The 23,956-nt window shown below is 45.9% G+C and overlaps 1 protein-coding gene and 1 long non-coding RNA gene across 3 annotated transcripts; one reads left to right on the plus strand and one right to left on the minus strand.

Moving 5' to 3' along the window:
- Positions 1-8,887: 8,887 nt before the first annotated feature.
- On the minus strand, positions 8,888-18,263 carry LOC146170709 (uncharacterized). Of its 2 annotated transcripts, none has more exons than XR_014703135.1 (4): positions 17,973-18,263; positions 16,091-16,325; positions 13,066-13,244; positions 8,888-9,060 (listed from the first exon to the last, which is right to left on the minus strand). It is a non-coding gene; the product is annotated as an uncharacterized LOC146170709 (long non-coding RNA). The 2 variants fall into 2 exon arrangements; XR_014703136.1 differs by having other exon boundaries at positions 16,210-16,325; positions 17,973-18,261.
- A 1,682-nt stretch (positions 18,264-19,945) lies between these two features.
- On the plus strand, positions 19,946-23,391 carry LOC146170710 (uncharacterized). Its single transcript, XM_084586829.1, has one exon. The coding sequence runs from the start codon at positions 20,030-20,032 to the stop codon at positions 21,452-21,454; it is 1,425 nt and encodes a 474-aa protein (XP_084442955.1). The 5' UTR covers positions 19,946-20,029; the 3' UTR covers positions 21,455-23,391.
- The last annotated feature ends 565 nt before the right edge of the window (positions 23,392-23,956 follow it).

The raw sequence follows: 23,956 nt of genomic DNA on the forward strand, positions 1-23,956 counted from the left end.
CGGTCCCTTTCCCCATACCGCCGCTCTGTTTCTCCACTTCGACCAGCAACAACTGTTACTGTCCATCATTCGGAAAACTGAGCGATGCAGTTTCCGGAGGTGAAACTGCACTCTGCGAACTTACCAAAAGTGCTCCTCATCGCCCGTACAATATGATTTTCGTTTTAGCTGAAGGATTAGCGGTCGAAGCTTTGATTGACAGAGGGGCTGCAATTTCTGTTATTCGCGCTGATTTGTGCCACCGTTTGCGGAAAGTAATGACACCATATGATGGACCTGAACTTCGTGGAGCAAATGACGTTCCTCTACATCCTTCAGGAAAGTGTACAGTTCGAATTGTTGTAGACGGCGTCCGCCACCATGTGCAGTTTGCTGTGCTTTCACCGTGTACGCATCAGATAATTTCTGAATGGAATATTTTGTCGACCGCTTCAGCGTTAATTTCTTGTGGCGACTGTGTCATTCATATGACAGGCAGTGATTTTTCATCTGACATTTCTGAAGGACGCCATTCCCTCATTGCCGCAGTTGATACTGTATTGCCTCCACAGTGCGAAAAGCTTGTTACCGTTGTTTCGGAACACATCACTGACGGGGATGTACTCATCGCACCATCTCATTGTCATCTTGCACGTGGAATCGCCTTCCCATCAAGTCTTGTACGATTCCGCAGCGGCTCAGTGATAGTAGCTGCCACGAACACATCCCGTGAATCCCTCGTGTTGACTAAAGGAACTTTCCTGCCATGCATAGTGGATGCTCACCCTATGTCCATGATGGTGCTCACCGCCCCGCTACCTCAGCAACGTGATTCATCGCACGTCTCTCTTCTCATGCTATCAAAGACAATCAGTACGGACCTCATGCCGCACCAGCGCAAATAATTGCTGGAATTGCTTCAAGCCCATCAAGCCATTTTTGATGCCACTTCCCCACCACTGGGACGGACTAGTGTTGCACACCACCGCATCATTACTGAAGGTAACTCGATCGTACGCCGACGACCTTATCGGGTTTCTCTCTCGGAACGAAAAGTAATCGAAGAAAATGTGAATGACATGCTCCGTCGCAATATTATTCGTGTCATCAACAAGCCCATGGTCCTCCCCAGTAGTATTAGTTAAAAAAAAGGATGGATCGGTACGATTTTGTGTTGATTATCGCACACTCAACAAAATTACCCGTAAAGATGTCTACCCGATGCCGCGAATAGATGACGCCCTTGACTCTCTCCAAGATGCCGAATATTTCTCGACCTTGGTTCTCCGCTCAGGTTCTCTTGGTTCTCCGCTCAATACCTATGCATGAGGGCGACAAAGAAAAACCGCTTTCACAGCTCCCGATGGACTTTACGAGTTTAATGTTATGCCCTTCGGCCTGCGTAACGCACCAGCGACATTTGAAAGAATGATTGATACGGTACTTCGTGGCCTAAAATGGAGAACCTGTTTATGTTACTTGGACGACATAGTTATCTTTTCGGCAACTTTTAACGACCATCTCACGCGCCTGAATGAAGTCCTGAAGTGTCTTTCTTCAGCGGGCCTTCAGCTCAACACCAAGAAGTGCCACTTTGCACAGAAGGAAATTAAAATATTGGGACATCTGGTTAGCCATGACGGCATTCGCCCAGACCCTGATAATCAGCGCGGTCTTGAACTTTCCTCGCCGGCAACGGACTGCAGATTTGCGCAGTTTCCTCGGCCTGGCGTCATATTTCCGGCGTTTCATAAGGTATTTTACAACTATTGCGGCGCCATTTCATGAACTACTTAAAGCGCGCAGCTCTTTCGTGTGGACTGAACAGTGCAACACCGCTTTTACCGACCTAAAGCACGCCCTCACATCGGATCCCGTTCTTGGCCACTTCCGCCACAGCGCTCCTACCATCCTGCACACTGATGCCAGTGGTCACAGTCTTGGCGCTGTCCTTCTGCAGCGCGATGCAACTTCGCGTGAGAAAGTCATTGCCTTCGCCAGTCCGACCTTGACTCCAACTGAGAAAAACTATATCATTACCGAGCAGGAATGTCTTGCCGTCGTCTGGGCTGTTCAAAAGTTTCGCTCCTATCTCTATGGTCTGCACTTCACAGTTGTGACCGATCACCATGCTCTTTGCTTGTTGTCTTCACTCAAAAATTTGACAGGCCGACTTGGCCACTGGATTCTACGCCTGCAAGAATACAATTTCGACGTCGTTTATAAATCGGGTCGCCAACACCAAGATGCCGACGCTCTTTCTCGCTGCCCACTTACGGAATCAGCCTGCTGTTTTTCTTCGCAACGCATTTCCACCTCTGACCACAGCCGACCATCTCTTCCCCCGACGCATATCACACAGTTTCTTTTGACAATTCTGACCACAAATACGCACTCCGCTCGCAGCAATTAGCTGATGCCTATTGCCGTCCCATCATCGACCGCCTTATCGGCGCTTCGAATCCGCCCAATGCTAGGCTTCGCCGACAGCTTCGCAATTTCAAGCTCGAAGATGGCATACTACGCCGCTACGTGTATTGCCCTGATGGAACTTGTTGGCTCCCAGTCGTGCCGCGTGCGCTTCGCCCGCGTATACTGGCGGCTTTCCACGATGACGCTACTGCCGGTCACCTTGGTTTTGACAAAACATACGACCGCGTGATAAGACGACTATTTTGGCCTGGCCTATCTTCTACCGTAGCTAAATACGTCGCTTCCTGCCATCTGTGCCAACGTCGCAAGCGGCCGACTTCTTTGCCCGCTGGCCTCCTCCAGCCTCTTCCATGTCCCGCCACGCCATTCGACGTAGTCGGCATCGACTTATATGGTCCCCTACCTCTCTCAGATGGGGGTAACCATTGGATTATAACAGCTGTCGACCACCTTACACGCTATGCTGAGACGGCCCCTGTACCAACTGGTTGCGGTGAAGAAGTAGCTAATTTCTTTTGCGGTCAATTGTATTGCGTCATGGCGCACCTCGAGTGCTTCTAAGTGACCGCGGGACGGTCTTCTTATCGACAGTCGTATCCGAAGTTCTTCGTGCATCATCCACCCTCCATAAGACAACCTCAAGCTACCATCCCCAGACTGATGGACTGACTGAGCGATTTCATCGCACCCTATCGGATATGATATTGTCACCAATACACGTAGCAAGCAGCACAACAACCGAGCTGGCCCTTTTTTAATCAAGCGAAAACTCGAGAGAGACGAGGATGACGCTTAGCCACGTGCCAAGACATTCGGCCACTTGGTGGCGCCAGAAGATGGTCAGCGGTGTGGCATTGCCCCCCTTTCAAGGGTCATTGACCCGATGCCGCAAGCGTAGGGGAATAGTCGAAAAGCGGGGCAAGTTATACGGGAAAGTCTCTGGCTCTGGTTTGGACCCTGAAATGGTTTAACTATTGTAATATGGCTTTCGTTCTGGCAACGTGAACTATTTCAGATTTCGGCTGCCGAGAGGAGCGTACAGTGCCTTGTGGTAGCACCTCGTAGTTCACCGCGCTGAGGCGGCGGAGCCCCTCGTAAGGTCCAAAGTATCGCCGCAGAAGCTTTTCAGAGCGCCCTCGCAGCCGTATTGGGCTCCATACCCAGACTTGGTCGCCAGGAGTGTAAGTCACCTCTCGGTGTCGCAGGTTGTAGCGCTTGGCATCGTGTACTTGTTGGTGCCGAATTCGCTGTCGGGCAAGCAGGCGTGCAGCTTCTGCGTCACGAATAAATTGCTCAGCTCCCACGACAGTGGAGGGAGCAGAATCTGGAAGAAGCATGGCATCCAGCATAGTCAAGGGTTCGCGTCCATGAACCAATTGAAATGAAGTGAAGCGTGTTGTTTCCTGGAGTACAGTGTTGTATGCGAACGTGATGTACGGCAGAATTCGGTCCCAGTTCCCATGATCGTCGTCTACATACATAGAAATCATATCGGCAATTGTCTTGTTAAGCCGCTCAGTCAGTCCATTAGTTTGAGGATGATAGGCTGTTGGCTTGCGGTGGGTGGTGCCACTGAATCGAAGTACCTCACTCGTGAGTGCCGACGTAAACAAGGTTCCTCTGTCAGTTAAGACGACTGTTGGCGCACCATGACGGAGTACAATGTTGTGAGTGAAGAAATGCGTAACTTCATCTGCGGTACCACGAGGAATGGCCTTGGTCTCACAGCAGCGGCTAAGGTAGTCAGTGGCAACCGCTATATACCTGTTACCCATGGAGGACTTCGGAAATGGGCCCAGTAAGTCTTCCCTGTGTAAGCCGACGTGTTGAAATGGGAATTTCGGGAGATCGATAGGCTGTAAGAGCCCAGCTGGTTTAATGGGTGGTGTTTTCCGCCGCTGGCACTCACGGCAGGTACGGACGTAGCGGTGCACAATGGCAGCTAGCCTCGGCCAGTAGTACTTTCGGAGTATCCGTGCCAATGTGCGAGAAAACCCGAGATGGGCGGAAGAAAGGTCATCGTGGCACGCACGAAGAACTTCGTCATGTAGCGTTCTGGGTATTACAAGCAGATAAGCAGTTTCTGTTGGACCGTAGTTCTTGTAGAGCCCACCATCACGCAGGCAAAATGACGACAGTCCGCGCCTGAAGAGCTGAGGAGGAGATGACACGGTTCCTTCGAGGTATTCAATGAGGGGCAAAAGTTCAGAGTCAGCCCGCTGCTTTCGGGGTAAGGTGGACGTCGCGATAACACCGAGGAAAACGGAATCGTTGTCGCAGCCGTCCGTGTGGCAGGGAATAGGGGCCCGGGACAGACAGTCAGCATCACTGTGTTTCTTGCCGGACTTGTGCATGATTGTAACGTCAAATTCTTGCAACCGAAGGCTCCATCGAGCAAGCCGACCCGATGGACCTTTCAGGTTTGCCAGCCAACACAGAGAGTGATCGTCGCTCACGACACGAAACGGACGACCGTACAAATACGGACGAAATTTCATGACTGCCCACACAACAGCGAGGCACTCCTTTTCGGTAGTTGAATAATTAACTTCGGAACGGGACAAAGTGCGACTGGCGTAAGCAATGACACGTTCTGCACCGTCCTGCCACTGAACAAGGACCACACCGAGGCCAACGCTACTGGCATCCGTGTGCAGTTCCGTGTCGGCCTCTTCGTCGAAGTGGCCAAGTATTGGCGTACGTTGGAGACGGGACTTGAGTTCTGTGAAAGCGTTTTCCTGGGGGCTTCAAAAGAACGGCTCGGCGTCTTTTATCAGGCGGGTCAGAGGCTCAGCGATCTTGGAGAAATTGTTAACAAAGCGACGATAGTACGTGCAGAGGCCGAGAAATCGACGCAAGCTTCGTTTATCCGCTGGTTTGGGGAATGAAGAGACAGCGGCCGTCTTCTCTGGGTCTGCGCTAACACCTCGAGCGCTGACAATGTGGCCGAGAAATTTCAGCTCGTTAAAAGCAAAGTGGCATTTTTCGGGTTTTAGAGAGAGACCGGCAGATCGGATGGCCTCGAAGACAGCGCGCAAACGTTTCAGCTGCTCGTCGAACGTGTCCGAGAAAATCACACGTCGTCGAGATACACTAGGCATGACTGCCACTTCAGACCAGAGAGTACAGTGTCCATCATTTGCTGAAATGTGGCAGCGGCCGAACACAGGCCAAACGGGAGCACTTTAAACTCATACAAACCGTCCGGCGTAATAAAAGTGGTCTTCTCACGGTCTCGCTCGTCAACTTCTATTTGCCAATATCCACTGCGGAGGTCAAGGGACGAAAAGTAAGTGGCATGGCGAAGGCGATCGAGGGAATCGTCTATGCGTGGCAGGGGGTACACATCCTTTTTCGTGACGTTGTTGAGGCGTCTGTAATTCACGCAAAACCTCAAGGTTCCATCCTGCTTTGCGACTAGGACAACAGGCGAAGACCAGGGGCTCGTCAACGGTTGGATAACGTCGTCCTGGAGCATTTCTGTTACTTGGCGGCAGATGGCATCACGTTCTTTTGAAGACACCCGGTAAGGACGCTGACATAGTGGACGTTGGTCATCGGCAACTATAATTCGGTGCTTCGTTAGTGGCGTCTGTCGGACCTTGGAGGTTGATGCAAAACAATCTCGCAACGAATTGACAAGATTCTATATGCAGCGTTTCTCACTGGGCAAGAGGTGCGGGTTCACATCAGTCTGAATGGTTGTAGGCGTCGCATTGTCGGGGTCTGACGTGTTGGATAAAGCGTACTGGTCTGTACATTCTCCAAGTTCTTCAAAATAAGCGACCGTCGTGTTCGCCATCAAATGTTGTGGTTCACACGTGAAGTTTGTCACTAGCACGTTGGCTGGCCACGGACAAGTTCGACAAGGCCCCGAGCTACACAAACTTGTCGAGTTAGAAGCAGTGACATGTTAGCTTCAGCAATGCCACACGTGCCGGTGCTGTGATCACATTCGACTGTGACGAACTTGCTCGCACGCGGAGGGATCGTTATGTGGTCGTCACAGACGCGCAACATCGTTTTCCGGAAGTCTGTGTTGCTAACAACGGCTCGCTTGGTTGAAAACGATACCATGAGCTGCTCCCGAAGGTTTATAACAGCACCATACTCTTGAAGAAAATCCATGCCGAGAATCAGATCTTTGCAGCACTCTTGTAATACGGCAAATGTGCCAGTGAAAGTAAAACCGCAGATCTCTATGCGGCAAGTGCACATGCCAATCGGCGTCATTACATGACCACCGGCGGTACGCATTATTGGCCCAGACCAAGGCCCCTGTCGGAAATTTTTCTCATGGTGGTTATGATGAAACCATGATCATGGTGGATTATGGTAGTGGGCATATGGTCATTATGGTGGGCATGGTTGTTATGGTGTGCATGGCCGTTATGGTGGGCATGGTCGTTATGGTGGGCATGGTCATTATGGTGGGCATGGTCGTTATGGTGTGCATGGTCATTATGGTGTGCATGGTCATTATGGTGCGCATGGTCGTTATGGTGTACATGGTCGTTATGGTGTGCATGGTGGATAGCAAGGTAGGTATGTACAGCCACGGCCGGTCTCGAGGGAGAGAGTGCGCTCTTTCTTCCGGCATCCTCAATAGCCGCGGAAGCAATGGGAACGTTTTTCCTCGAGTTACGCTCTCCACCGCTGCAAGGCACGTGACCTGCTCACTGTTCGCTCCACATCTACTTCAGCGGCGCCGGGTGGCTTCTGCCTGGTTTCATGTTGTCGCTCGCAGGTTTCATGATGAGTGCAGCCCCAAAATGAAAGAACACGGAATAGATGCTGCAGCGGCATGTCGTCAGTGTACTATACACGTGAACAGTCTTTATATAAAAAACATTGTCGCTCAGCGGACGCTCGGAAGCATATACGACATACATTGCGGTATGTTAGCTACTTTTGCCCATTTCAATCCGAATTTTTTCCAAGCCTGCACAAAATGCAAAAAAAATCAGCAGTGATCACGTTGAAGCTTCTTCAAGGCTAACATTACAGCAACTCCTCTGCAACAGCAAAACCGTCTTTCAGCGCTAGATGCGAAACCATCCATATATAGCACCGAAGATGGAAATAATTTCATAAAAATGTAATGTGAGTTGCATAATGCTTGCATGATATAAAGTATTAGCATAACAGTCAAAGTAGACTCTAAGGTTGAGTTTTTAATGTTATTATAATTTATATATTAGGAAATGTGTTGTATTTAAACATTATTTTAAAATGCTGTTTTAAAGAAATTTTTCATATTATGCTTGTAAAAACAAAGGAATGGTTTGATATTCATGACACCACTTGTGCTGTAAGCGGTAAAAAGAGGCTAATAAATGACGCAGCTGGTGATACTCAATTGCAGTGGCTGACAAACGAGTTCACTTGCTTATAAAGCACCCAAGAAACTTCTAAAGCATTAAAGAAGGGAACTTTCACTGAGGAAATGTTTCAAGGAATTCTGTTCGTCACGAGTCTACTGTACAAGTTTTAGAATACCTCCTGGGGAATGGTGTCGGCTCAGCCCTCACCAGGAAACTCAATAGCGACCCCATTGAGGCTCTCTTAGGGAAAGTAAGGCTAATATGCGGAAAGAACAAGATGCTAGACGCAAGGGCCGTAACAGCGGCACTTGACCACGTTGTCAAGACGGAAGTTTCATCTTGGAGCAAAATCAAGGCAGCTTTCGTCGATGCCAAAGAAATAATTTCTGCTTGGCTGCAATCAGTAACCGAAGAAATGAACGAATTATGGTGGCATCTCCTGTCATCCCATTACCCACTGTCACATATTCAGGTTTAGCTTACGTCGATGAATACATTGATAAGTTAATCGGTGACTTCGGGTGTGACGCTTGCACTATCTTGAAACTAGCTAAAGAAGCAGCCTCATGTACACTCTTCTACGAGGACAAGAATTATTGTCAACACCGCTTGTCCTTCGTTGAAGGACAAGGGGTGTTGACTATATTTTATTCCTCGTACATGATAAATCTTAGACGCTGATTATGGCATCTTTTTATAAACCAAAGGAGTGAAATGTCAGGGCCTGCCGGTTGCATCTGACGCGGGCTGGACAAAGCGAGTGCGTTTCCTTTGCGCATGAACGGCGGTAGCAGAGGCACAGCAGTGGGGCGGTGGCGACCCCACCGAGGTGCGGCGGGAGGTCAAAACAGACCCCACTAGGTGAGGCCGTAAGAGAAGAGAAGCGCGCTCTCCCTCGAGACCGGCCGTGGTACAGCACACTGAATGGTGTGTCATCTTGTGTACCACATATAGTTACAGTTCATTGGTGAAGAAAATACAGAATGCTGGTAGTGCCCCTATTTTCCCTGATGGCTAAGGAGCCGATGCTGTATTTGCTAACCTGCTAAGTGATATACTGAGCATGCAAGCTTATAGCTTCTGTGCATCCAGGTAGCAGCAGAAATGGCTCACCTACTGAAGCACGCACTGAATAAGCAGCATATAGAAAGTCGAGCTCAGATTCCAGCTTTATTGGAATCATCGGCAACTGAGATTTTCCTGCGATGTCCTTGCCGGCTGGCCTCAATGAAGAAGCGCCGCAGATGTTGGCGGCATGACTGAATTTGTACTTCATCAGGCACATCTGTTTTCGGATGTTTTGCTATGTACTGCATCAGACAATCTGAAAAAAAAGAAAACACATGTATCTTTTCAATTCTCCTTCATCAGCCCATGCCATACACAAATAGATCTTGCATATGGCTATGCAAGTGGTAGTACACAAAAATAGCAAAATGAAACATGGCAGTTCCATTTTGACACAGCCCTGTAGCACTGTGCATGTTAGAACAGTGGTTTTCAGCCATTGGACCCCTTGAGATGGGGGGGGGGAGACGTTTCGATAGCAGGTCACACAAATTTTAGTCAAGGCTATAACTTAGCCTCTAAAAGGCATGCACTTGATAAGCCACACCATGGCCTGCAGAGGAGATGGGGGAGAGGCAACATGCTGGCACCGGTGTGCATGCTGCTGAAAGAATTTGGCTCCTCGCAGCACTGCGCAGCTCGCTTGGTAGATGCTTTGCATAGATGCCCAGCCAGCAGTGCAGCCCAAGTTTCGAGTTTCAAAGATGCCGGCGTCAACGAACCTAGTAAACTGTAAACACTCTCTCGCTTTCTACCTCTCGAACAAGCTCTCAATTTCTGTAGTCCTGAGCTTATTTCGCTTTGAGAAACTGCATTTTGCTTTCAACCTCCATGCTTAACATTTTAACCCACTGCAAAAAATTATTGATGACCTAGGCAGGAGAAACAGAAAGGTAGGTCTAAAGATCAACACGCAGGAGACAGAAGTAATGTTTAACAGCCTCGGGAAGGAATAGCAGTTTACCAATAGGTAGCGAAGTACTAAAGGTAGCAAGAATATATATACTTAGAACAGGCAGTAACAACAGATCTAGACAACGAAAGGAAAATAACGAAAAATATGATGGGATAGGGTAGATTTGGCAAGTACTCGCAGATAATGAGTAGAGCTGAACCAGGATAATTCGAATTATGGTTCTATCAAACTCGTGGAATCTCCCCTTGAAAACTCCATGCAAAAGTATAGGGAAGCTGCGTCGTACATCGAACTCCAGTTTCACTGGTCCTTCCCCAAAGACTATCGCACCACCCTCGGCATTTTGATGCGCGACGTTTTTCGAGCCACGCGCAGAAGGAATGAGAGAGAACAGTTTGACGACGGCTGATCTAAAGCAGCGCCGCGGCCTTTCCCCAAAGTCGCGCGCCTTCAGCCCACCGCCGTGAAGTGTCACTCATGCGGTTAGCACTTTATATTTATATCTGGGCCATAGCAGCCGCTTCTTGATGGATGGAAAAAGCAAGGTGCCCCTGTGCTGTCCGATATCAGTGCACATTAAAGAGCCCCAGGTGGTCGAAATTTCCTGAACCCACCACTATGGTGTCTCTCATAGCCTTAGCCACTTTGGGACATTAAACCTAAAGAGCCAAACCAAACTTACATCTCGTGATATAACAGGTAGAAAATGCAGTGAACCATATTTTTTGCATAAGTATGTTTAACTGCTTAACTATTGTATTGGTCATAACTGAAGGCCAAAGGGTTGCTGAAATATAGTCACAGAACAGTTCACTTCTGCCTCTTTATTTGGTATTGTTAATTTCAAACATGCATTCCATGTTTGTTTTAATTCAACAGAACTTTCTATGCGCTTTTGTATACCATAGCTGAACAGTTTGCACACACGGGCAAGACAGCCAGCAGACATTAGGTGCCGCCCCTTGGTCAATGCAAGGTGTGGCATTACAACTGAGGCTGCTTCAGACCAAGTGGATCACCACCACTAGTCACATTAGACTGTTGCAGCAGACACTCATAATTATGCAAAGTTAAGGCTGGTGCACAGCCTACAAAATTCCATATCATGCACTAGGCAGAAGCTGATGTTCAAAAATGCTGCATAGGGTCAAAAGAAGGTGTACCTTAACTTAGCCTGACAGTGGTGCAGCACTCTATGTCAGAAACATCTTCACCTCAATCCACAATTTATTGTTGCTTGACAGAGTGAACATCTTTTTTATAGTATATGGCTACGCAAGCTAAAGTAAGTAGGCTGGTTGGTTTATAAAAGAGCTGTGAAGAAGGGTCTAGGGCAAGTTGGAGTTTGCAAGCTGAGCCAATATTTTAACAAGAGAACTTCTCATCTGGGCAGTTCAATCATTACTGCAGGGTTTAAATGCACCTTTGCTTCTGTACAAAAGCCAGGTAGGGAAGAGGGAGGGCTAGAAAGAACTCTGAAAATCAAGCACCACCAGAATGTCATCCTTCTGAAGACCACCAATGAATTCACTGCACAAAAGGTAGCAGCAGTTACCTCGTTATTCATTCAAGCCAAAACTCATATCCTCATATCTTGCATGATAGCCCCCGTGAATTCGTACCGGGACGTAATTCACGAAACTGGAGAAGGTCTTTCGCAAACCGAACATTTATAAACTCTTCAACCGCGGCATGCGACGATCCTTTCCACTTGAATGATGAGAAAGACCAAGTCAGTGCTAATAACGTTTGAAGGCACCCATGTACCTTGACAAATTCTGTTCTGCTATGTCTTGTACAGATGCAAGCTTGAAGCAGGGCTAGGAGTGAAAGAATATTTCCTTGGGTATCAATTTCTATGAGCCTGCAACCTGTGACAAGGTGACCTAAAACGAAAATAAAGAGTGGCAGTAGCAGGATAAGCTACAAGATAACCACCTGAAGCAGGTTGGATTATGACACCTGTTTCTTGAAAGGGTACAGACAGGCATCGTAAAGAGATCTAACAAGATATATGGCCACAGGGGAATACTGAGCTTTCCAGAAGAGGACAATAGAAAAAAAAAAGCAAATCAGAGTAGACTACACCTGCCTAGCGAGACATTATCTGAAGAAAAGGATTCAAGTGGAGCCAAAGCAGTGGTGACAAGGAAACGTGTTTAGAAAAACACTTGCAGTTTTGCTGTTGTCTGAAGAAGGGGGGGTGGGGGGGTAGTGGATTTTACACATGCTGAGAATAAACTGTACAATTAATGCTTTATCTGAGTGTTGTCCCTACTAGCTATAGTGCAGAGGGAATGTATGTAAGGAATTGTAATTTTCCTTTCGAGATATTTGCACTACAGTAATCCCTCGTTATAACAATATCGTTTTATTCGAAATATCTTTCGGTCCCGACCCAAACGCATTCATTTTAAGCCGCATTACTCAAAGTGCACGAAGAGCTTGACCCGCTTACAGCGAAGTGGCGAGCGGAGGCATCGCCGAGCGGCAGCGATGCTTTTGTGCATACAGGCGCAACAGCATGAGGCAACAATCTCTGGAGATGTGTCATGCAATGGCAATGCCAATGCCTGTCGTTGCTGGTGGCGCACACCGCACGGAACGATGGGACTCGGGACTGCGCTACTACACTGCGATGCCGACTTCCATTGCAAGCAGTGACTTTCTCTTGCTCCTTTCGAAAATTAACAATATCTAGCCACACTATCTTTTTGTTTCCTTTACTACCCTACCAAGCTTTTACTGAATTGTCTCAATGCACTTATATGCACGCATCAGACGAAGGGAGCATCTGCAGGTCCTTCGCTCAAACCGGACTACGAAAACAACCTCCCCCCCCCCCTCAAAAAAATCAGAAGTTGAGTACCCCTTAAGCCTGCTTTAAATGCTGAGTCATTATCTACCTTGAATTATACCTTTTTCTGCTACTGCCACTTTTTATTTTCGTTTTCAGGTCACAGGGTTCACCGGTTCCAGGCTCATAAATTCATACCCCGAGAAAACATTCTTTCACTCCTTGCCCTGCTTCTTTCTTCTCCCTGCCTAGGTTTCGTTCTTCTGAGGCAAAAGTGCATTTAAACCCTGCTAGTTATGATGGTGCTACCCAGCCAAGGACAAGTCCCCTTGTCACAACACTGGCTCAGCTTGCGAACTGAGGCTTCTCCTCTACCCTTCTTCAGTGCTCTTTCATACTCTGAAGCCATCTTTCTCAAATTCAGCCTTGCTTGGTTCATGGGGTTTAAAGCACCACAATGGCTCATGCTAAGATGATCTAAGTACATATCCTAAAATACTGAAAATATATTCAGTATAATAGAATTCCTACTGGGAAAGTTCACTTACTTTTGAATATGTCGTCTAAAATGGCATGGTGTGCTCCATGGTAGTTGAGCCTGCAATGTAGCAACAAGCTTCCGCAGTTAGGCTCTGGACAGCAGCTCTTTCACGCATCCAAGGTGTTCCAGCAATTTCCAGGACCAAATCGGTGTTGAGTGGCACAAGCAGACCAGCCATAACCACACCTGCAGTTATAAAGGTGGCTCTCAGGCACATTGCAAGAATGATACAGAAAACTTAATAGCTTGAAAATGCCATGCACAGTGGGTTCATAATGTAGCAGCTTTTCTATAGGAATAGCTAATAATGTGCACTTACAATGCATACAGGAAGAACCCGAGATTATTCTGACAGAACAGTGCAGTAACTACAATAATAACACATCCTTTCTTTATGGCCATTCCATGTTGAATGCATCTGGATGCTTGACCCTCTCAATGTTTTTTTTTTATAATTTGCAGCATTTACTACAGTCTAAAGCCATTTCCCTATCTATGGGTTAAAGATCCTATCATGTGATAGCCTTTTGAATTTTTCTGACTACTGTACGACTGTATTCATGGAAAACTCAGTGGCTATGCAGTGAAGGCTACACAAGAAAGGGAAAGAAATAGGCTTTTGCCCCCATACTGTCGGGACAGCAAAAAACCCGCACCATCCTTTCAACCTCCCCTCATCACCCCTCCCCTGAACAACCCACTGTCAGTGGCATGGAGACAAAGGCTGGACTCATTCCCTTTCTTGTGTAGCCTTCGCTGTCAAACACAAGAAAGTTGTCAGGGAGTTAAGTGTCCATAAAAATAATAAAAACCTTTAAAATTTCTGAACAAAAAAAAATGTATATGAGCTGTACTTCTATATTATGCATGAAGAACTTGTCACTACAAAATCATTCATTATCGATTTAGTTCTTTTTTTTTCAGTTCAAGGTGTTATCTTTAAGCTTTTAAAAACTCAGCTCGAAATATCTGAGTATTATGAAATCTTTAGCCAGAACATTTACTACTTCAGGATGATCTAGATCTGAGCTAGTTGTTTCATGTCAAAGTTGAAGCTATAGCCTAACAGAAAAAGACACAAGGAATACGAAAGTACATGAGGCTGACTAACAACTAATCTTTGTTCAAGGATGCAGAAGAATATGAAAGCAAAAGGAAGAGGGTAAAGAAGTGAAGGGCGTTAACACGAAAAATGCACTCAGTTGTCACAATGAAATAAATGAAGTCAATGCCGCAGGATAAGAGCAGAATATAAAGAAGAAAATGTATGAACATGGGTGCTGTAAAAGGCCAACCTGGAAGAGATTAAATCTAAAACCAATGCGTGAAGAAATGTGGCTAAACACAAGCGACGACAACAAAAAGGGGGGGGGGGAGAGGTTGGGGCGGCTAGAAGCACAAACAAGAAAACCAACTTAGTCAAACACTAGGGCACTAAAAACTTGTAGGACTGTCCAAGACATTTCTGCTCTTCTTCAGTAGGTGCCACAGAGGCCATGCTAATAGTCATTAATTGCCACTGCTTCCAGCACGTTTTGAGTTACCTGGGTGCTCTTCCTAGCCAAGCAGGTCAGCTCGTGCACCAGTGGGCAAATCCTGTGGGCTTGCAATGCTTGCAGTGCTGAGATGTATGCCCCCCTAAGCGTTTTAATGTGCTCAAAGGTTAATAATATTGAAAAGGTGCCCAGGTGCGATATGCGTGGTTGTGAAGTGGTGTTGGCTTCAGGTTTCCCATCTAGTGCGGTAAAGTATACGTAAAACAGATTGGTAGGTGCTATAATGAACGAGCAAAGAAGCACGCAAGGTATTCCAACAATGCTTCTCGGGAGGGAGGCATTTGTCTCAACACTACAAGCATTGGGAGCCCACAACAAGAATGTGCAGTGAATGCAGGTAGCGCTGGAAGCGGTGGCAATTAATGACTACGGGGATCTTCATCAGCACTGTCTTGTGGCACTCGTCGAAAAGAAGAAATACCTCAGACAGTTGTACAAGTTTTTAGCACCCTAGTGCTTGACTAAGTTGGCTCTCATTGGTGTCTCCAGCCATCACCGTTCCACCCACCGCGCCCCCCCCTTTTGTTATCGCGGCGCTGGTGTTTCAGCCGCATTTCCTCACATTGGTTTTAGCTTTTAATCTCAAGCACGTCATTTTTTTGTGTTAATAATGCCCCACATTCCCTCTCCCTTTCACGTTTATATTCGTCTGCGCCCTGGAATAAGGATGAGTTGTTGGTCAACCTTGTGTCTTGTTGCCTTCCATGTGAGTGTGTTTTTGTGTTAGGCTATAGTTTCACCTTTGATATGTACTACTATTTGAGAAGAGACTATTTCCTCTTAGTTTCAATAAATAACTTACATGAAAAACACCAAACGTGCAAGCATTCTGTAGTGTACTGAGTATTCAGATGAAAATTACACACTAAGAAAATTACATGCGCACACAGAAAACACGAAGTTTGCTTAGCAATTTGACATGATGTGTGACTGCTCATGCACATTTCAGGTTTAGAATCAAAGCTCATGAAGTCATGAACCTGAGAATAAAGAAGTTTGGCCTCAAAACGCTGAACTGTAGCCAGCATATGTATTTGTCATTCAACTTTATAAACATCATGAATCCACATTCGCTCCTCCTTTCCTAAACTTTGTTTCGAGCAGGAAAAAAAAAAGGGAGCACGAGCAGTCACACACAGCATGTAAGGTTGACTAGATAAGCAAACTGTAACATGTTCGGCTGCAGATATGAGCAAAATGCAGTTGCAGCGTTACAGCCTTGTCAAGAGTGCACTCCCTCAGAAAGTCGAAAACAACATGTATCAAACTGCGCTCCAGCTGTCGTCAGCCACCACAAATATGCTGAGGCCTTGTCTCAGCTCCAGTGGCCAACACTTTGCAATGCCTGCGTCAGATTAGGGCACGCTGTTGAGCATTCGGGTTAAGCATGCTGATGGCCCTAACAAAAGTAACATGAGTATGTCTATATTAATCCAGTAAACATACATGATGCAATTGAGGCTCACAATAACACACCTGTACAAATAACAATGACCCAGCAAAACAGCACTGTCAGGTCAGCTGGCACTGTACCATGTTACAGACTGGAGTAGCGATGTGCCCAGAAATGAAAGTAGCATCCATGCAGTGCAGACCTTGAATGGCTGGAAAGTGCAGCTTCCAGCATGAACCATGCCTGCAGTCTTTGTTACACAAAGATCCAGCTATGAAGCTTGGGAGACGGACTCCATCAGATGCCAAGTTTTAACACCTGCATGAAGATGTATGGTAAAATTGGTGCATTTTTTTGCCTTTATGTCAGATGAAATAAAACTAAACAAGGCAATAGCTGCACCTAAAGGTATATTTCATATGGCAATAAAGTTTTTCTAGTCCTGCAGCAATATCAGTATGGCAGAAAGACAACGTGCTGGGTCGATAAAGAAAATTAACCTCAAGCAAGATAGTTAAAAGCATTAGTACTGGCTCCCTACAAGGAAATTCAAATTTCACATTCACACAGAGGTTATTACAAGACATTTTCAGGCTGCTGCGTGGCGTACTACTAATGTGCCGCATGGCCTTAAACTTGTTTCCCCGCATTAAACTCTGAACTGTGAATTTTTTCTTTTGTATCCCTGTATGTGCCAGAGCACCGAACGAAGGTTGAGAGGAAGCCTTAGTTTGCAAGTCGAGCCACAGTTCTATAAAGAGGACTTGTCTTCATTTGGGCAGCTAGACGAAGACAAATCCACTTGTCGAAACGTTGGCTTGGGTTAAGATCTGAGGCTCCCCTTCTACCCCTGTTCAGTCATCTTTTAAACTGTGCAGCCACCCTGTATGTGCCAGGCATTTGTCGAGACCTTACCGCAGTTGCTTAAGTAGTTTTCTACGCTCTAAACGCCACTTTCTTGAGATTAGCAAAATCTAATAGTTTGTTAACTGGAACCAGCACACTCCACTAATGTTAGTTTGGCACAGTCTTAAAATAAATTAATCTCCAAAGGTGAACGCATAATTAAATTTTGTGCTATTTGGTTCAGGCTTTTGTCATAATCCTTTTTCTCACCTACCGTTATTTTCTACGTATAATGCCTCGTGTAAACCTGCCCATAGCCCAGAATTCCATGTTTCAGTGTTTGCAAATAAATATATACGTAGTGTAGCAACAAATCATTACCACGAGAGTGCACCCGTCAGTTTATAGTACACAGCCACGTGCCAATGCTAAGGTGCATACTATGAATGAAATTACTACGATTATTAGGATAATTTTTCCAATTATAAACATACGAATTCTGAAATATGTTAGCAGTAAATAAAACACAAAGTTCTGGTAACCGCGGTTACCAAGTGCCAGCTGCAGTTGTATTGAAAACCTACTGCTTCCATAAAATCATTGCGGAGGTAGCCGACTCACCATTCTTTCAAAATAAAGAAAATGAGTTCACGTCCTGACAAAATATTTCGTCCTCACCTTATATCGAGTCGAATTTAGCACGCTGCTTCTCAGTACGAGCCCTCTCAAGCCGCCGAGTTGTACGCGTTTGGAGTTTATATGTGGCTATCGTCAGCGCGGTGTTCAGAATCGCTCACTGGGGGTCTCTCAAGAAGCGCGAAGCAACAACTCATGTTCCTGCATAAATAGATACGCGCTGAAAACTAGCTGTGGCCCTCTCCGTTTTTATTCTTCATACGCTGTCAAAATCAATCCCTGCTCATTCAATGTAGCCCACAACGGTCGCTCGAGAAATTGCACGTGCATTTCACTCCGCGACGCGCGATCCAAAGTCTGTAATTTCCACATTTGTACAATGCGCTGTGTCAGATTCGCTTTTTCATTTTTGCGTCCAGTACCTTAGAGCCCAGCAAGAATGGAATGCGAGCGGAAAATCAAACCAACGGGCAAAATACTCACCGGCTTTGCTAGTGATGACAGCACCGCGCTCGTCCTTACGTCGTTACTTTGCTCCGAAGACGCTGGACGTGCGCCCGGGAAAAGTGGCCATCTTCAGATTCAACCGTACAAGTACATCATACAAGCATACAAGCTTACGAGCAGTGTATTTGCAAACAGCAAAGCTGCGTACACAGAGAGTATCGCGGCTGCCGCGGCCGTTGCGCCCACCTACGTCGCAAGCCCATTTTTCGACCACATTTTTCGTGACCGGTTCGCCAAGTGGCCGTTAAGTGTCTCTTACTCACTCATCTTTTTTTTATTTAACTTCTCCAATGGCTTACTATTTATAATATTACGCCTTTTTAACACTACTCAATATTTTAACATTATTTAAAAGCTAATGGGTTCAAAATTAGAAACGATTACTATTTCTCACTCTGTTTCTTTTATTTTAGTATATGGTATGCAGCGCTAACCGACAGCGGTAAAATTATGAACTAAACTGCAAGCTACAGACGGCGCGCTTTGAGAGGGCTAATCTTGTTACGGTGGGTTTGGCAATCCCCGGTCAGCTGATTTTTGATCGCACCCGTATAAAATGTGTAAACGTTTGTGATACTCTGAGAGCAACGTCGCAAGTGACAACTGAAGCAACCTGCCTTGCCGTCGGAACATCAAGAAGCTTCATGGCGTGTGACAAGCTGTGTACGTGCGCGTGTGCATGTCGTGTCAAATGAGGCTATGGTCGTGTACGATCAGCCTCAAGCATGCCACGCGAGAAGCATCTGTGTTTGTAGATAATCCGTGTTTCAGCGCGCGAGCGCACGTTTCGTACGATCGGCCACAAGCGTGCCATTCATTAATAAGCCGATGCGAGGAACCCCCGTGTTTGTAAATAAATAAGCCGTGTTTCTACGTGCCTGTGTGCGTGTCGTGTACGATGGGCCAAGTGCGTCACTCATCCATAAAACGAAGCGAGAAACGCCTGTGTTTGTAGATTGGCACGCAGCAATTGTATGTGAGGAGGGCACAGTGAAGCGGAAACAGCCATTTCGAAGCTTTCCTCGAGTGGCTGTCATCTGGAAGAAAGTGCATGAAGCTGTGTTCGGAATTTGGGCTTGGAGCGGCGAAGATCGCACCTACTGTTTAGAAAAAAATAAAAAAAAAACCCATTGGTACGTTTGAAATTTTGTATTCGCTGCCGGGAGGCAGTGTACGTAATTATTTATAGCTACATATCTTATTGAAGTAGAATTACTTCACGGAAGTGGTTACTTGAAGGCGGAAAAAAAAAAGAGTTCAGCATCAAAACGATTCCTTTGTAGCTTCATTGGTTTGTAATGTTCGTGTATTCAACTCTGTGCCCAGGGCAACACCAGCAAGTGTGCATGGTGGGCAATGAAGATCAAAACTGCTGACCGTTTAGGCCACACTTGTGTGGATCCAAGTTGGAAATTGAGCCTTAAGCGCTTACTAAAATCTGAAACCTTGTGAAAGCTGTTTTGCATGGTGGCAATCATACTTGACAAGTCTGGCAATCCACTACCTGCCTGCTGGCAGCTTTGGGGGAAAAAAAAAACTGCAGTGCATCGTGAGAGTATCATTGGAAAACTAAGTTATGCCAAACAACTGACAGCTGCTAATAGTATTAACCACTTGTAGTTACCCAAGCTTACCGATTTCACGATGTTTGCAAAAGTGGAGCTATCCATTAACTTGCGATGCAGGATGAATAAGCAAGCACTTGGTTATGAATGCAAGAAGAAATTTCGAAACTGAGTGGGCGCGGCGAAGCGATTGGCATCATGTCGCTTACCACGAAATTCTTTTTCACAACACAGGTTCTCCTGTGTGTGATCGCCGATTCATCAACTGTCAACGGCATGTGTACACGGCCAAAGGTTTCAAGCTGCGCTGTGGACACTGCCTTTTCTGCGCATCCTCCGTTCCTGGCCAGCAAACCGGATACTTTTTTACCCGACATTCGCACATCCGTTACGTCGACACTGAACCCAGCTATAAAAGAGCCTCCACAGCAGTTCTTCGGCAGTGGGCGCGGCGAAGCGATTGGCATCATGTCGCTTACCACGAAATTCTTTTTCACAACACAGGTTCTCCTGTGTGTGATCGCCGATTCATCAACTGTCAACGGCATGTGTACACGGCCAAAGGTTTCAAGCTGCGCTGTGGACACTGCCTTTTCTGCGCATCCTCCGTTCCTGGCCAGCAAACCGGATACTTTTCTACCCGACATTCGCACATCCGTTACGTCGACACTGAACCCAGCTATAAAAGAGCCTCCACAGCAGTTCTTCGGCAGTGGGAGCGGCGAAGCGATTGGCATCATGTCGCTTACCACGAAATTCTTTTTCACAACACAGGTTCTCCTGTGTGTGATCGCCGATGCATCAACTCTCAACGGCATGTGTACACGGCCAAAGGTTTCAAGCTGCGCTGTGGACACTGCCTTTTCTGCGCATCCTCCGTTCCTGGCCAGCAAACCGGATACTTTTCTACCCGACATTCGCACATCCGTTACGTCGACACTGAATCCAGCTATAAAAGAGCCTCCACAGCAGTTCTTCGGCAGTGGGCGCGGCGAAGCGATTGGCATCATGTCGCTTACCACGAAATTCTTTTTCACAACACAGGTTAGTTGTTCCTTTTCAAAAGTTCGTTCTGGCAACGAAATTTTTCTTGTTGTTGTGCCGTGCCCACGCACTTATATGAACCTGGTGTATGTATTTTACTTCATGTGCAAAATGCTACTCTGCGGCGATGTTGAGCAAAACCCTGGACCTTCAGTCGAAGATATGTTTCAGTGTATTTTGGAAGGTCAGACTCGAATCTTTAAAGAGCTTGAATCCATTAAAATCTGTGTGTCAGAAAACGAGCAACTGTTGCGTGATGTCGATTCTCGGTTGCGTTCTTTAGATGGACAGCTGAAACAAATGCATGTAAAGTCCCCTGAGATTGCCACTTTAGAAAATTCTACCGCTTCCCTTCAGAGCATTATTACTTGGCAAAAGGACAAATTAACGGATCTTGAGGACCGCAGTCGTCGCTCTAACGTTGTTGTGTATGGCATTGATGAATCCCCGGATGAAAGTGAAGAAACACTAAGAACTAAGGTGATTTCGGATGTATTTGGTGTAAAACTGGGCGTCCAGTGCACGTCCGTCGCTCGCATTCACCGTCTTGGGTTCAGCGGAACTCGCAGACCAGTCATTGCGTACTTCCAAGATTTTAATGAAAAACAAGCCGTCTGGCGGAACGTAAGCAAGCTCAAAGGTAGCAATATATACCTACAAAACGATTACAGCCAGCACACGCTGCGCAAACGCAAACTGCTTTGGGAAAGCTCGAAGGCAGAAAGAGATAATAAACAAAAGGTGTATCTTGTTTATGATAAGTTGAAAATTGACGGTAACCTGTTCGTTTGGGACGAAGTTAATAACACACGCGTCGCGCTTCCTTCTCGGAACGCCGTAGAGACATGACGGAATGCATCCACTGCGCCCAAAGAATTACGGGTAGTGAACTTGAATGCACAGAGTATTGCCAATAAAGTTGACCAGCTTGAGTTTCTCATTTTGGCCCATGATCCCCACATAATGATAATTACCGAAACTTGGTTGCATGACGGCATTACTGACAGTGTTATTGTCCCCGCGTCACATAAAATGTTCCGAAGAGACCGACCTACCCGTGGTGGGGGCGTAGCCGTCATAATAAAAAACTGTTTGAATGGCACTGTTCTTAACCAGATAGATGATCATGAGAGTTTATTTGTTAGGGTAAACTGCTGGGGTAGTTTGTTCACAGTCTGCGCAGTGTACAGACCACCATCTGCCTCCCCCGATTTCTTGGTTGAGCTGTATGATCATATGACTTTGTTCAAAGATGACCGCCTTATTCTCGCTGGTGATTTCAACCTTCCTTTACTTGATTGGGCTAACCCTGATTGTGTTTTTAATGATTCAACCAACCCTCTTTTGAATATTATGCTGATGTGTGATTTGGTGCAGACTGTCTCTGATTTCACTAGAGAAGTGGGTAACGCTCGTTCAATTCTTGATTTGGTATTTGTCAGCGCTAGTTTTTCTGAATACAGTGTGTATGTTGACACGGCTATCTCTGATCACAAAAGCGTTCATTTGTCTTTGCTGCTTGATGCCCAGAAAAACCATAAGATAGCGAACAATAACACTGTAAAAAATTTTTCACGTGCCGATGATCTTGCGATCCTAGACAAACTCTGGGATTTATGTGATAACCTGCCTAGCGACGTCACAGCATTATGGACTACACTTAAGGACACTATTCACTTTTGCATTGAAAATTTCGTTCCCAACCAGCGTGTACGTACAAATAAGCCTAATCCGTGGATTACTAGAGAAATCGTTCATTTGCATCGCAAAATTAAACGCACTAAACGAAGCGGTCATAAAACTACATGTTTTCGCACGCTGAAAACTCAGCTAGCTTCTAAGCTTTCCGAAGCAAAAAAACACTACTTTTCGCAGGCACTGCCCAAATTCTTAAGAGAGAGCCCTGAGAAGTTTTGGCGTTACCTACGTGATTCTAAAGATGAGGTAAAACAGCTATCTATTGACGGCATGGTCTCGGAGATTCCTGTGGATATTGCAAATCACTTCAATAGTTTCTTTCACTCTGTCTTTGCCTCGAGTGATCAAGATTTGGAACTGCAGGTATCTGGATCTGATATATCAGGTGACTTTATAAGCTATGAAGGCGTACTAAACATGCTGCTAAACTTAAAAACGAAATCGGCAGTGGGGCCTGATGATATCCCTAATGAGTTTCTGCGCCGTTATTCCGAACCATTAGCCCACATTTTAACTCGCCTCTTCGAACTTTCATTAAAAGATTCTGTTGTCCCTGATGACTGGCGCTTAGCTCGCGTTGTTCCAATTTTTAAGAAAGGTGATCGTTTGAACGTTAACAATTACCGTCCCATATCGCTAACTTCAGGTACCTGCAAGCTTATGGAGCATGTCATATCTAAATATCTTATGTCATTTCTGGAACAAAATAACATCCTGTGTCCCTTTCAACATGGTTTTAGAAGAGGCTTATCTACGGTTACTCAGCTCGTCACTACAGTGCATGAATTCGCTTCATCGATTGACAATGCTGGACAGGTTGACGTCATTTTTTTAGATTTGAGCAAGGCGTTTGATCGCGTCATGCACAATAAGCTCATCTTTAAACTTGCACATCTTGGTCTTCCAACAGCACTTGTCAGGTGGATTAAAACCTATCTTTCCAACAGAAAACAGTTCGTCGATGTTAAAAAATCTCATTCAGGTATTTGACCTGTTACCTCTGGTGTGCCTCAGGGCAGCGTACTTGGGCCTCTTTTATTCCTTATTTATATCAATGATTTGGTTAACTCCGTAAATACGTCCGAAGTCAGTATTAGACTATTCGCAGATGACTGCATTCTGTTTAAGAAAATTAGCAGCACTACCGACCAAAAATGCTTGCAGTCAAATCTTAATAATGTCCTAGAGTGGTGCACCCTTTGGTCCATGAAAATAAATAGCGACAAATCGGTTCTTCTTCAGGTTACTAGCAAGAAAGCGCCATACAGTTTTAATTACGCAATAAACAATCTTCCACTGCTACAGGTGAGCGAATACAAATATCTTGGAGTCACCATTACAAATCGCCTTTCATGGTCCAGCCACATTAATAGCATTTGCTCGTCTGCTTCAAGGAACCTCGGCCTTCTAAGACACAAATTAAAACACGCTCCCTCTGAACTTAAACAACTTGCCTTCAACACACTAATTCGTCCGAAACTTGAGTATGCTTCCGTCGTATGGGATCCGCACTTAAAAAAGGATATAAGGAAACTTGAAATGATCCAAAGAAAAGCAGTCCGTTTCATTTTTAACGCTTACCATAGCTCTATCTCGCCATCCGTTCTGATGTCTACGAAGAACATATCCACTCTAGAAAGAAGGAGAGCACTT

Source organism: Amblyomma maculatum, unplaced genomic scaffold (assembly GCF_055883805.1).
Source record: "Amblyomma maculatum isolate TAMU_Amacu unplaced genomic scaffold, ASM5588380v1 scaffold_63, whole genome shotgun sequence".
Taxonomy (NCBI): domain Eukaryota; kingdom Metazoa; phylum Arthropoda; class Arachnida; order Ixodida; family Ixodidae; genus Amblyomma; species Amblyomma maculatum.